The 15,456-nt window shown below is 36.4% G+C and overlaps 1 protein-coding gene across 1 annotated transcript in view; it reads left to right on the top strand.

Moving 5' to 3' along the window:
• FRMD4A (FERM domain containing 4A) overlaps window positions 1-14,366 on the top strand; it is a 367,656-nt gene extending 353,290 nt beyond the window's left edge. The window contains exons 22-23 of the mRNA XM_031940653.1: window positions 3,596-3,692; window positions 10,926-14,366. Of these exons, the coding sequence (XP_031796513.1) occupies window positions 3,596-3,692; window positions 10,926-11,028 (200 nt within the window). The 3' untranslated portion in view covers window positions 11,029-14,366. The remainder of the gene's footprint in view (window positions 1-3,595; window positions 3,693-10,925) is intronic.
• Window positions 14,367-15,456: the final 1,090 nt, after the last annotated feature.

The raw sequence follows: 15,456 nt of genomic DNA, 5'->3' as shown, positions 1-15,456 counted from the left end.
GAAGGGGAGGAGGGCAACCACCCTGAGGTTTTCAACTCTGTGTGAGCTGGAGAAGCCTAAAATTAGAGTTTAATCTATCATTACACCCTTTTTCTCCTACAGTATCTTTTTGGATATGGAGTTATAATTTGAGCCCAAATCTTGGCTCTGCTATGCAAGTCATTTAACCTTTCTGGGTCTCAGTTTCCTCATCTGTAAAATGAAGGGGTTGGATTAGATGAACTCTCAATCTACCCTTTTTGCTCTTATGCATAGTATATTTGTGCTGTATACTTCTTTAGAACAGGAGTAAAAGTATCAGACCACATTGTGCTGGAAGGGTTCTGGATGTGGAACTGAGTTGGAAAATCCAGTTCTTGGAATTGAAGCTAGGTTTTGAAGGACAGAGGGTAGGGATGCATGAAATGAGACAAGAAACTCTGAACTGAACTCTTGAAGAGTGCAGAAATTGTCATTGGAAATGGGGCAGGAAAAAGAAAATGTACTTGTCTGGTGGGCGGGGTGTGACTCCTTGGAGTTAGGAATGAGCAGTTTAGATTTAATGCAATGCCAGATGGGACTTTAACCTTCACTTAAAATTCAAATGATATATTGAGATAGAGTACTCCATGCCCACAGAAGGCTATTAAAGTGAGCCCTGAGGAGGAAGCAGCAGAGCCAGGAGTAATCATCTGAGCTGACTCATGAGCCTGTGCAGTGACTCAGTTAATGAACAGTTAGGACAGGGTTGGGCTCCCCTAGAGAGACAGAGAATAATCCCAAAGGTTTGGCAGACTGAACCACCCAAAGAGGCCACAGTCCTTAAACCTACTCTTGAAATTAATATTTAAAGCCTATAAAGTGCAGCAGGTCACTTCCCATGGAGTGGCCCATTAGTGGTCTGGAATAAAGACAATTTCCCAGCTCACCACTTGAAAAAAGGGTTAGCTCTGGTGTTGAAATTCAAAGGATTAGAAATTCCAAATCAAAGCTAGAAACTGGAAAGATTGATTCTGGAGTCACAAAATTAAGGATCTGGATGAAAAGGCAATTTCTTTAAATAATTGGCACTGATATGTCAGAATGCTGGGAAGAATACCAATCTACCAACTAGGGTGTCTCCAGATTCCTAAAGTTCCATTTGTTGGTTTTTCATAGTAGCTGACAATAATGATAACTAATGTAGCAGAATCTATACATTAATTACAAAACTCTTTCTTTACAATAATTCTGTGAATTATTACAATTATCATTCCCATTTTACAGTTGAAAAAATTGAGGCTCAAAGAATTTAAATAACTTGCCAAGGGATCAATTGGGCTTTCTGCCTCTAAGACCAATGTTCTATCACATTACACTGTCACACTGAAAGTAATTTACATCATTTTAATGAATTGCATTATGTGAAGCTTCAGATTTTCTGGGATTATTACTTCTACACTCATTCTTCACTTATTCCACATTTAAAAAAGACTTGATGATACTTGCCATTGGTCTCTTAAGGAGACCATAAGAGACAAAGAATGAAAACTTTTCAGTTCCCTTAGATCCACTTCAGAGTATCCTGTCATTCAAAAAACATAATCCTCATGTAATGGCTCCCTCAGTAGAAAGGAGGTTTGTAAACATTGAAGATGAATGATCGCAATTGTTTATATTCTCTTTAGATAGTAAAAACCTGTCCAGTAGCCTATCTTGGAAGAGCACCAGCTAAGACACTGTTTTTGTGGTTTTTAGATATACATCAAGAAGTCCTATCTGAAAGACCACATATCTTTATTTATTTATTTTTAGTCCATCTTTGGGATAGCTAGAGATGTCTTACAGGAGACATGGAACATGAGCATAAATTCAGCAAAGGTTTGAAAATCCCCTGTAAGTAGCCCTTTTATCTCAGGAATGCCCACAAGAAGAGGGGCCCCTTTTAGCTAAAAAAAAAAAAAAAAAAAAAAAAAAAACCTAAGTATGTTAGGGTCATATTTAACCAATGGTAAGAAGAACCATTTTTTAATTTTTACTTGGGACCAAAATTTTCATCTATACTACAAACGTATGGTTTTTATAAGTTGTACTCCTCTAAATGAAACCAAATACAACTTAAAAAACACCCACACCTCTTGATATAGCCCCCTGCTGCAGCTACAAGGATTTTCTTTGCTTTTTTCAAAGATCTCCTGTTTCTTCCATGTGATGACAGAGCTATATTTTAGCTTCCATATAAGTAAATTTTATGCAATATAGTAAAGGTGAATTGGACTTTCCTATGGTATTTTCTCCATCCTGCCAGTCAGAAAATATGGGATTCTTAACCTTTTTATTGTCATGGACCATATCTCAGAAAAAAGTTTTAAATATATACAAACACATAAGATTACAAAGAAAACCCATTTTATTGAAATAATCATCAAAATGTTTTTAAAAAATAAATTCACTGACTTCTGGCTAAGAACCTCTAGCAATAAAGTGATAAAGGAGCTAAAAATCTCTCTGCTATCAAGCCAAATTCTTTATAAGATTTATAACCATCTTTACACCCACCAGAACGGACTTAGTTGTCAGTATACTGAAGGGACTTTATTTTTAAGATGGTTTTACTTATAAAGTATTTCCATATATACAATTATAATGAATCCCCAGGTCATAAGATAATAAAACCAATTTTTGACAATTATCACTTTTCTGAAGGGCTCTATGGATCACAGGATTTCAGACTGTTACAGAGTTGGAAGGGCCTGTCAAAGGTCATCTGGCCTTGGACTGCTTGTTGATCCAAGAATTTCCTCTATTAACATTGCAGGTGGTCTTTCAGTCTATGTTTTAGTGCCTCCAGTGACAGAGATATCACTCTTCTTGGAGGCAACCTTTTCCAAGTTGAGCAGCTAGTCAATTTGCCTCTCCCTATACATCTGGCTTCAGGACCTGTCTAGAAAGTCTGTAACATTCATTTTGGGTTGGATCCGTCTCCTTCAAGCCATGCTTGAATCAACCTATTTCTTACCTACTGCCAAAGCAGAGAACTAGGTTGGTTTAGTTATATATACTTGACTGAGGATGTGAGGCAAGGAGAGAAGTTACCCTTTCAGTCAAGCTCTATTCTACTGGTTTTCTTTCTATACTGCTCATTGCTCCAAATGAGGAGTTTCCATCATTGAGACTTAGGCCAAATTTAAAGCTTTTTCACTTTTGCAGTGTGGCAAGCAGCAATGAATAAGCCCAAATCTGTGAAGAGGACAAGGTCTAAAAGCTTCAGTTTCTTGAGGCCTCTCTTTACAGAAGTAATGCAGACTATTTTTAACCCCTACACTGGGTACAAGGAAAAAAAAAAAAAAAAAAAAAAAGCCCTGTGTTGTGAGGGGCTTCTCCAGGGATATGACAACAGGAGAATGTGGAAACTCCTCACCTGCAGCCCCTGGTTCCAGGGTCCCCCAGAGCAACAAGGCTAAAGAAAGGGGCAGAGAACTCTTGCTGGTGTGCTTCTTCCATGAAGCTAAATGAGCTCATGGTACCACGACCCCAGTGGAGGTGGCCAGCAGCATTCCACTGTTCAAATCCTTTAACTCTCCAGTACCTGGCTCTGACTCATTTTCTTTCCTCTCTTTTTTGGATCCCTGTGTAGCTGCCTTACCTCACAGCCAGAGAAGCTCAACACCTTCCAGTGAAATTGGAGCTACTCCCCCAAGCAGTCCACACCACATCTTAACCTGGCAATCTGGGTGAGTGCGTGCCATCTGGGCTCCTTCTCCTGTTTTCAGTCTGTCCTACAGAGGGGTAACCAAGAAATGGTTAATAGCATCCTTCCAAAGTGGGGAGAGGTAACAAGACAATGGGTAAGACTAAGAGCAACTAAGAGGGGTACTGAGCAAAAGGTATTCTGTAGCATTAAAAAAGAGGAGAGGATAGTTTGTATGTTTACACATAACACTTCTTACTATGGATGGGAACACCATAAGGTACCATTACCTGCCACCACATTCCTATTAGTCATCTCCAAGCCCCTTCTTGTTTAGTCTCATGAATTTCCCTCAGTTCCAGATGAGCAAATTTGTTTTTGTGCCAAACTTCTAAAGTCCTATCCCAGCTTAGCTGCCCCGAGTACCTCATCTATCTTTTTGAAGACATGATTGGGTTTCCTTGGGTTTTTCCCACCTACTTCCCTCACACTGAAGAAAATGAAATTAGGGCCCTGTGATGATGGCAGTCCCTTGAACAAATTTAAATTTAAGTATCTGATCTTTATCTAATAGCCCACTGAAGGTTTGGGCCTGAAATATATCCCAAAGGGGGTGTGCATAGTTCTACCAATACCTGTTGATAACAGGCTTAACAGATCTCTAATATGAATTCTTCTTACAGTTATAAAAAGGAAAAATGTCTACTAATTTTCAGTTGTTCCCTTGTTGAATTAATAGAACTAATAGGATTCTTATGCATGTTTGTTGTTTGACTGAATTATCTATTGCCTTAGCACTCATTATTTGGCCTGCAAAATTATAGTTAAGTCCAGTTATTATTAAGTCCATATTATTATATGTGCATTCAGGTATAAGGAAGTTTAGAAGTCTATAATTGTATATCCCCATCTTATCTACCGTTCAGAAACTGTTTGAAGGCTCAATTATCTAGGACTTATTTGTGATTTTGTTTTAAAATGTGTGATTTAAAAGATGTATGTTTTCACATGTGCAAAGAAATCTGGGTAAGGAAATTTGCTTTAATAATATAGATTACAGAATAACAATTGTTCTTCTGTAAAGTCTCAGAAAATTGCATGGAACTCTGAAAAGTAAAGTGATTTGACTACCCTGCGTGTAGCCGAGACATCTTGAATTGGATCTCCTGGATTTTGAGTTTGGCTCTCTGTTGACTATTTCAGAGCCACTTTTCTAGCTCTTGAGTAGTCCTTAATAAAGTTTTAGTTGAATTGAATTAAGAAAACCAAATGATCTGACCTGTCACACGACCATGGCCATTATGATGTCTTCATCAGGCTCTTGAAGACTATCACAAACCATGAAGGCTGACTCTATAAAGCACTGGACTCAGCAACTTCTCCTTATAGGAGAAAGTTTAGGGTCATACAGATTAACCAGAAATGCAGAGGATCAATTAGATATTGGTTCCATTAGATTAAAATGGGATAACTGTGTATAGTTATCAGACATTGATACAAACTCCTCATTTCAGCTATCCTTTTAACTTCTAGAATTTTGATATAAAGATTCATATTCTAAAACATTTCTCTGAATTACATAGAGATGAAACCCAGTGTCAAAGATAAAAAGACATGTATGTATATATAAATTGTGAATACATATGCACATATATGATTATCCTGCTTTAGAAATTCTTGGGTATCCCTCCTTATATTTCCTGAGACACTTCCATCTACATTTGGTTTTGAAGGATTCTCGAACTATTTCTAGCCATTGAGAAATCTAAGTGAATCCAGAAACAGAAGTTGAATACTTTAGTCCTAAAAACCAATTTTGTTAGTCTCATGCCTTATTTAGGGTGATAGGTAACCAGAAGTTATATGGCATGTTGTGGCATGGTGATGAATTAGTAAAAAAAAAAAAAAAAAAGGTGAAAAGTAAAAATGAGAGTAAATATTGTAAAAATTCTGCAAGTAAATATTGGCAGTCAGCTTATTATACTAAAAGTTGCTTATTTTAAATTAGGTGATATGAAAATTTATATAAAACCATTGATTGTATGTCACTAACATTCTGAAATGCAAATATGATCATCAATTATTCTTCCTACTGTATTAATGAACTCTTAACAATGTCTGTGTCACTTCTTTTCTTTAACATTACTTCTTTGCTCTTCCTTCCTTTGCTTTCCTTTGTTCAGAGAAGCAACAGAAAACTCACCCACTATGGATGAGTCTGAGTCTCCAATTCACCAAAGTACTGATGAATAGAGGTATAGTAAGGGAATCTTTTGTTCTTACAATCCTTTTCTCTTGACAGTTCCCTTTAGTTTATGCTCTCAGATATGATACAGATGTGTTTGTATTTTATCATGCCGTAATAGCTAAAAGAAAACATTTGAATGAAATGGAAACTAGTATAACTGTGTACTACTTCTAGATACATGTATAGCTGTTGATGTGGATCAGGTATAATTATCCACCCAGTTCTATAGTCTTCAGATATTTTTTCCCATAATGTAGGACAAAAGGGTAATTTGTACTGTTTTGATATAAGATATATCTGCCCTCTAATTTGACTTTGAAAAGGATTTTTTTTAATTCATCAGAAATTAATTTAATCAACAAAGCAATTGGAGTCCAGAATACAGGAAATTCAGTGGGGGGAAGAGGGAATGGGTAAGGATGGGATGGAGCAGAAAAAAATTCCCATATAAAAAGTTGAATAATGCAAAAGTCAAATTTATAACAATAATAAGAATTATCAAAAGATATCATTCATTCATTAAAGAAAATTATTTACTTGAGGACATTTTATATAGAATATTTTGTGCCAAATGCCAAGATTTTATGATCTTATGGTCCCTATTCTCATGGGGCTTAAAAATCTAATAGGAAGCATGGCAGGTACATAAGTAACTGTACAAATTAAATTACTGATAAGAAAACAACATATGTTAAGTACTATAAGAAGAGAGTTCAAAAATACCATTTGAGTTCAGTAGAAATGAGAATCTCTTCAGGAAAGATTTCACAGAGGAGCTGGTATTTGAGAGACTGTTTACTTCAACAGGCTAAGATAGAAGATGGCTTTCTAGTCAAAGGGAAGCTGAAGTATCAAAGAGAAACTTATGATAAGATTAGGAATAGGGACCTGACCTATGATTTCACTGGAATAGGAAAAGGGAGGTAAGATACCTTTCCGGGTAAGGAAACTCCCTCTACCAATGCAAGTCAAACCTTTCTCCACAATTTACACTCTTAAAATGTCTTAACCATTCAGTGCTCTAATTCACTTGGTCATACAGATAATGTGTGTTACAGGCTGGATTTTTTGGCTTCATAGTCAGATCTCTATGCCCTACACCACACTGAATATTTTGTGTGCATGATAAGCGAGTCCCATCAAATAGTGTACTCTGACTAGTGCAGAGAGGGAATAGAAGAGGCTGGGAGAATAACAGTCATTGTATAGTTCTGAAGACTGGGCTAAGGAGTTCAGACTTTATTCGTGAAGCAATGGGAACCACTGAAAGGTTCTGAGTAGAAGAATGGAAGGATGACTTGTGCATTTGGAAATTTAATCTGACACCAATATAGAAAACAGACTATAAATACACGAGATGGTATCAGAGTGAGGAAAAGAAACTAGTGACTAGAATTAAAATAACTTTAGAAAAAGAAAGTAAGGATCTGAACTAAGATGAAGATAGAAATGGAAAGGATTATGTGAGAAAGATTTAGAAAGAGGAATAAACTATTAATTTAGTTTATTAATTAGTTGTAAAAAAAAAAAAAAAAAGCAAAGAGGAGGGAAGAATTTTAAGCCTTAATTCTGATGATTTTTAACAGCAAGAAGGACGTGAAAAGAAAAGCTACCTATAGCTTAGGGGAAAAGAGAAATTTAGTTCTGGATAGGCTAAATTTGAAGCACCAGTTTGACATCCAAATAGAAATGTTTAGTATCCAGTTGTGAGTTTGAAATTGGAGTTCAGAAGAGAAGTTGGAAAAATTAAATTTGTAAGTTATTTTCCAAAGGGAAGTAATAGTTGAAGCCACTAGAGGGTAGATGGAAGCACAGAAGGAAGTACAGAAAGGAGATGAGCACAATCCTCTGAGACACAAAGTATACAGTTAAAAAATGTTTCTCAATTATAGAACTCCTGGAACCTTGAGAAATATTTTAGGGGTTTAGAACAGAAAGAAACTGAACAAAATAGGTAGTAGTCATGCACCAATTTTTAAACCACTTCTTTCTTCATTCCAAAAAATACTTCTTAGTTGTGATTATAACCTAAATTTTAAGTATAAAATAAACACATTTTAATACTTTTTAACTGGTTTTTTTCCCCAAGATAAAGTACTAGAAAAAATTAAACTATTTACTATAAAATGTTGGTACCCATTTAAAGTAGATTCCATATATGAAATTGGCAATTTTTTTTTGATAGCAAGGATTCCCTATACTTAAAGACAGCCCTGTCTAAATTCTTTGTAAAGTGAATAATTATCCTAATTTAAAATTCTCATTATAAGTTCAATGCACAAAGCACCACACATTTATACACTTGTATAGATTTGGTATCTTGGTCCAAATGTACCATGTTTGCCCAAACAGTGAATTCATGTAGAATATGATTCTAAGGACTCTGTCTTGCTTCCAGTACTACCTCTATCCTAATGATTCTACCAACTTAAAAGATGCATACATGGTTTAAGTCACAATTCTTTGGCTTTAAATGTCATGTATTATAATAATTAGTAGAAAATACTCTTTGTTCACTTTCTGAGGAGGGATGGATGAATCTAATTGTTCTTGAAGCTCCATTTTTCACTATTTTCTCCAAAAATTTAATGAAAAGGAATTGAAAATTAAACTAATCACAACTGATAGACTTCAGATTGATATCTCAGGGTTTACTTCCATTCATAGGGATTCTTGATTCCCAATCTAGTCAAAGAATAATTCATTGCTCATACACAAGGAGGCAGTGTGATCCACAAAAGGGACAAAATCTACAGCTACAGTAATTAAATATAAGAATTGTTGGAGTCTAGTTTAAACACAACACTGATAAAACTTAATGCAATTAAGCTTCATATTTTAGTGTGCTTTGCATTCTAATGAGCCCTTAGGGAAAATTTTTTGACTTAATATTGTCAAGAATACTTTGAGTTTCCCTTAAACCAGAATCCATTATAAATGAAAATTACCAAAATTCTATTAAAAAATATATTGAACGTTTTCAAAGCACTGTACACAGCATAAGGAAAGCTAGGTAGATATATTAGATATACTCCCTGCCCTCAAGGAGCTTAGAATTTAGTAGCAAATATGACAACAATATAAAATAATATTGTTTCAGATAAGATATTTGTAAATAATAAATTACTGCAACACAAAGTTCTAAAGATATGCAGAGGAGGAAGCGATCCATTATCAATACTTCTCATAAAACACTAAAATACAAAGAACTTAGATTAGACATGAGGAAAAAAGACATTGGAAAATACATTTCTAACATTTTAGGTTGTTCCTTAAGAAGTTCTTCTGTACCCTAAAATTTCCCCTACTAAGATTCATCTTGCTCCTATCCCAAAGTGAAGAGATATCAAAACCAAAACACCCAAGATGAAGTTAAAGGAAATCTTAAAAGTACTCAGCTTTCTTTTCCTTTAAGAATGTTTCAGACATCCCAAACCCCAGTGAAAAGATCAGTTAAGCTAGGGCAGAGAATGCTGGATGGGTATAACAGAATCCATTGTTTACTCTCTAAAGATAACAACATCTGTGACCAGTTTCATAATGAAAAGCCTTTATTGCATCTTGCTTCAGAAGCCACATTTAAGTAGTACTAGCTAATTCTTAAACATTTCAAGTGAGCCACATGACTCCCATTAGAATCCATGGGTATTCTGACTGCAGTCTTTGAATTTTCCGACTTGCATGGATTTTTATGTAAAAGCTCAGACAGGAAACATTTACAAAACCCAGAGCTCCTTCACTCACCAGCTAGTTACCAGAGAGGTCAGCAAATCAAACAGGAAAATATTATTTCTAGTTGTTCTTGGCCTTCAATGAATTCATGAAGACTGTTCATCACTAAGATGCTCTTTGGTCTCATTTCTCTTTGAACTTCTTTAATGATGGATGAGGGCAATATAATCCAAAGGGGTAGGCAAGGAAACATATTGACGATTTCATAGCTTCTTTAAGTTTATAATAAGTATTACCATTTTTTATCACTAAAAATGTGATCTACCACAAGAAAACAAAATTTAAAACCCCCATCTTTAGTCAGTGAAGGCACACAGATGTATAAGGAGAGGAAAAAGCTGTTCATCAGCAGCTTTGAATTCACAGATTACACAAAGCTAATACAAGAAATGAATGCCAAGATTAAAAGCCAACACTTCACCCAATTAGCAATCACCAAAGTTGAAAGAAAGGGAACCAACAGGGCCTATGTAACTCTCTGACCTAGTTCTATCCTGCAGAATATTTACTACAGGGGTTCAGGAAAAGAAAGGATTAGAGTATAAGCTCTGTGAGCTCTTTCTAGTTCTAAATCTGATGATTCTCCAGGTATGAGGGAGGAGGGAGTTCTAATTGTATTGACAACCTGAGTGACCTCTTCATACACTAATCATATTAGGTATAAAGATGGTCTGAGATTCAACTAACAAAATGGAAAAAGAAGTGGTTGCCTTACCTCGTCTTCAAAAATCCAGGTTAGAAATTAAGAGATAGGTACCAATGGAGACTAGGTTGTCTGGTAATGCTCTAGGGAAGCTGGTTCTTTCATATAGGAGTTGAATCCCTCCTCTAGAATAGTATATAATAATTATCTCACTATCTTATTGGGGGCCTCTATCTAAAAAGTAAGGGTATAGTGACCTTTTAAAATGTCAATCCCCCTAGACACAACCCAAAATCTATACACACATTTTCACCATAATTATATCTATAACTTTTGGTAGGAAAATTTAATTTTTAAAATTTTTAAATTATTCCATACCATCTATCAGATAACCATTTATATGCACATCAATGTGTCATAGCATCATGGATTTAGAGCTAGAAGTGGTGTGAGACGAGAAAACTGAGACCCAGAGGGTTTGAGTCACTTGAGTCACACAGCAGAAACCAACAAATGAAAAGATAAGGAATGACTTTAAGTGAGTACCCAAGGGTTCAATGTTATCTTCTGGTTCAAATGTGCCTAAGAGATCCCAAGGTCAATCGCTAGAGATCTGTGTTTCTAATTGCTTTTCCTCTGGGCTTTCTTTTCAGGAGTTATAATGACAGCTGTTTCCTGGATTCTCCCCTCTATCCAGAACTAGCTGATGTCCAGTGGTATGGACAGGACAAAGCCAAGCCCGGGACTCTGGTGTGAATGAGCTGGGCCGCAATCTCTCAATGCCATTCTGAGATCACCTCACTGCCTCTCATTTGCCTTACCCAGACGCACGGTCACCCTGCACCAGCTTCAGCTCTTAGCACTTTTTTCCTCCCCTCTCCTCATCCCCTCACCCTTAAAACCTGACTGAGGAGACATTTTGGAAGGTTCCGGTCCCACTGTGTGTCCTATGGCTCTCTAGCCCACAGAGAGCCAAATGCAAATCCTTAGAAGCATCCCTGATGGCTGCCTCCAGCCCTCCAGCCACGGATTCCCCCAGGTCAGGGACAATCAAGAGTTGGCATCGAGGTCCACGTCACAAAAGGATATGGGGGGGAGGGGTGTGACAAAGGGACAACCCTGGAGAGAGAAATAAGGGCAGTGTGAGTCTTCTGGGACCCAGAAAGAATGTGCCCATCTTGCCATCTCTAGGCCAACCAAGCACTTCCAGAAGAGGATGTCTGATGTGGGACTTTCAGAGTTTACAACTGAAGAATTGTTTGTTTTTTAATACAAGAGTTTGGGGGGAATGAAAAAGGAAGCCTGTCACTTCAGAGCTGCATCAGAGGATCACAATCAGTTCTATGCTGCCAAAGATTAAAATAAAAATAACCAACAAAAAAGAAAGGCCATGAGATGGAGGGCATTATGCTTTTCATAAGCTCCTTTCACCTGCTCAATCACTCCGAGAAATGAGAGTCCCTCCTCCTCGGCCCCCCCTTTACCTCTATTTCCCCTTCAGCAAAAAGCCTAGAAGACCAAGCCAGTGTAATGGATGGTAAAGATACTCTGGTCTTGGAGAGACCACTGCCCCAGAGTCCTAAGCAATCTGGACAGATGGGAAAATATGTGGGGAGGGGGAGCAGTGGAGGTTCAAGTACTGTTCCTCCTGGCTGAACAAGCAGGGTACGAGACAGGTAGTCACTTTCTGTTCATGGTTGTGGTCAAGCAGTCTATCATGGAAACAACCCATAAAATCATATCCTCTTTTATGCAGGAGGCATTTCATTTTTTTGTGGGAAACCAAGAGTTAAAAGCACATTGTGATCCATCCAAGTGGTAAAGCTACATTAGCATTTAATTGTTGTAGGTCTTTTCATGTTCATTTAGCACTTGTGTAGCAGAGTTCAGATCTCAGCACCCAGTTACTTAATGTGTTGCTTATTTAAAGAATACAACTATGCTCTTAAGATGTGAGATTTCCAGTAGGCTGTCTACTAGCCAGCAGGCATGGCACAGTTTTTTTTGAAAAAACCTCCCCATGGGACAATAACACCAAAAACACTACCAATGACCTTGACATATAGATTTGTCTGTAGATGCCCAAAATGGGTGAAGGGAAAAAAAAAAGAAGGGTGATTTAAAGGGGCTGCAAGTTTACATGTATTATGAGCAATGCTTTTTACCTGTCTAGAAAGCCATCAATCTTCAAAGGCCTCAAAAGTACTTTTATATTACCGAACAAGTGCACAATCTCCACTGAGTTATTTACGCCGGCACAAACAAGGTTTCCACAGAGGTGCTGGGCTGGGTTTATTGCCACAAGTGGGGTTGGGAAGGTGAGGGAGCAGGAGACATTTTTTCCACTTGTTCTGTGCAGATAATGAGTTTCTATTGGAAAGGCATTCAACAGCCAGGGGGGCGGGCCAGAGGGAGGGGGTATGGTATTGGGAGTATTTTGTGGAAAAGCAAAACTGAAGTTAGCTTTAGAATAAAACTTTTTTAAAAAAGAAAAATAAAAAAATAAAAAATGGATAATCCTTTGTTTATATGTGTGTGTGTGATCCAAGAATAACAATAGACTCTACCAGACCAGGAGGGTAAGAACCAAAATACTAAAACCAGAAAGTAAACAATTTATCGTGGAACATTTATTACAGCTCAGGCAGTAAGTCTAGTGGAGCAGTGGGGAGAAGTCAGAACCCAGGTCTGGGAGGGAAGATGAGAATCTGGGCACATCATCAAATACCTATGTAGTAAGTACTGTGTGTCATTTCCTTCTCATCTTGATGATGAGATCAGGAATATCAGTTGGCAGAAAAGCATTCGTATTTATAGATTGTTTGGAGATATGCAGTTCAGTATAAATGCTGGTCAGTTTTTCTTACCAAATATTTTTATCTGTTAAGTTTAATTACTTTTCTGAACATTTTAATTTTTCTTCCTTGTCCTGATTTATTAAATATTACTAGACTTTTTAGGTCTCCCCTCCCCCCCTTTTAAAAATAATGCAGGGCTAAAATAAGACTGAACAGTAATTTTGTAGGGAGCTGGTTGGGAATGAGGCTCTAAGGGACAGAAGGAAGGACAAGGGGAATAAGGAGACAACTCCATGTATGGTACTTTTATACAACTGTCAAGTCTAAATTGTAGACTCTAAAGTGAATATTGTCAAGAATCAAAAATTAAGACAGATTTTAATCCAGTTGTGTTGCCACAAAAGGGATACAAGGAAAAAAATTTTCCTAAAAACCTATTTGGGATTTTTTTTTTTTTTTGGAGGAAATAAGGGAAGAGAGACAAGGATGGGAATTACCAGACAAATTTCATGCCAGTTTGGTAGTAGAGACAGGAGATTAAGTAAAACAGGTTTTACTGTTTAGCTGCATTCAATTAATACAAATGTATATAAAATGTTAGTAATTTGAGATTAACATGCTAAACATCTTATGATGGGAAACATAACTATTGTATACAAGCACTTGCGGATTTCTTATATGACCATATTTGTTTTTTAAAAATAAAATGAATTATTAAGCCCCTGGTCTGATCTAAAGCCACTATTGCATTCTTTGGATACATGTATGAAATTTCCTGTTTAGCCAGAAAACTGGTGTTGACAGATACACCAGACTATATTGTGAGGCAGGTTGATTTTTTAAAAGTCTATTATATGCAGTTGAGTGTTGAAAATGTTAAAGAAAAAAATTCAGTTTGTTTTCATTCAGTATTAGTTTAGTTCAAAACATAGCAAACTCCATCCAGGTGCTATAAGATGACCAGTTACTGCTTAGTTAACTAGGTGTAAAGTTTTACATATACATTAATGTCAATAGTTTTATTACAAGTTGTGTAAAATGGATTCTAGTTTAAAAAATGGGGGGAAGATTAGATTGCTCCTGAAACTGACTGTAGAGCATGTAAAATGATTTTACCGGATTCTGTTTGATTGTAATCAATTTAAAAAGATGTATGTTGTAGAAAAAAGTTGCAGAATCTAAAAAGAAAAATCTGCTTTTAATTTATTCTTTTTGTATTAAGAATTTGTATAGTACCTTTACATTTTGCAAAACAGTGTTGTCAACACTTATTAAAGCATTTTCAAAGTGAAATGATCCCTGGTGGCTTTTCAAGATTTTGTATGTTCCTTCCCTTAATGCCAGGTACTTTGACACATTTGCATAGTTCACTGCAATCTGGCAACTGACAGTGATCACCTCTGAACATCAGCCTAACATCCCAACATCCTTAGGCTCATTTTCAGCATCATATCTACAGATACTTTGGGTTTCTCTTTGGGAGAGACAGACACATTGATGGAATTTGTGATTTCATTTGCATAGGGAAATCTCAAAGGAAGGATATTCCCCCATTAATGGAAGTTGACACTTTTTATGCTTTAGAGGTGCCCAGTCAGCTAATAAACATATATTAAGCACTTGCTACACAACTCTATTTGCTTAAAAAAAAAGAAAAAATTCGTGCCAGGCAGTATACTAAGCATTTGTGATATAAAGAAAGGCAAAAATATTCCATTCTCCAATCGAGAAGCATACTTTCTTTTAAAAGAGAAAACATGGAATTAATTATATACCTATATAAACTATATACTATAAACTGCGCAGTGTCATAGGGACAGGACTAACAGGTAAGAGGTAAAGCTGGAGGAAATGCGTTCTGCAGAAGACACTATGAGCTGAGTCTTAAAGGAAGCTAGAGAAGCTGAGCGATGGGAAGAGTGGTGTGAGCATTCCAGGTATGAGGAGCCAATGCACAGTCTGGAAAGGGAATGTCACATATAAAAAAACAGAAAGAAGGCCGGTTATAACTGGACTATAGATTACTTAAAGGCTACTTACAGGATCAAATATAAAGTATTCTGTTAGGCATGTAAAGGCCTTTACAAGTGGCCACTTCCTACCTTTTTAATCTTCAAAGTCTTTACTTCCCTTTAAGCAGGTCAAAGAACAAATCATGACAAAAACCAATAATTCAGGAAAGAGAACAACAATCAGATAACAGCAAAATTTGTGAGGTGCAGCCAAAGATGTACTTAAGAGAAAATTGTTTTTATCTCTAAATAAGATTTATATCTCTAAATAAAATTGAGAAAGAATAGATCAATAAATTGTGCATGCAATTTTTTAAAACTAGGAGGAAAAAGAAAACTTATTTTAAATTCCCAATGAAACACCCAAATGGAAA

The sequence above is a fragment of the Sarcophilus harrisii genome, chromosome 5 (assembly GCF_902635505.1).
Source record: "Sarcophilus harrisii chromosome 5, mSarHar1.11, whole genome shotgun sequence".
Taxonomy (NCBI): Eukaryota; Metazoa; Chordata; class Mammalia; order Dasyuromorphia; family Dasyuridae; genus Sarcophilus; species Sarcophilus harrisii.
This window is presented reverse-complemented; position numbering and strand designations above follow the sequence as displayed.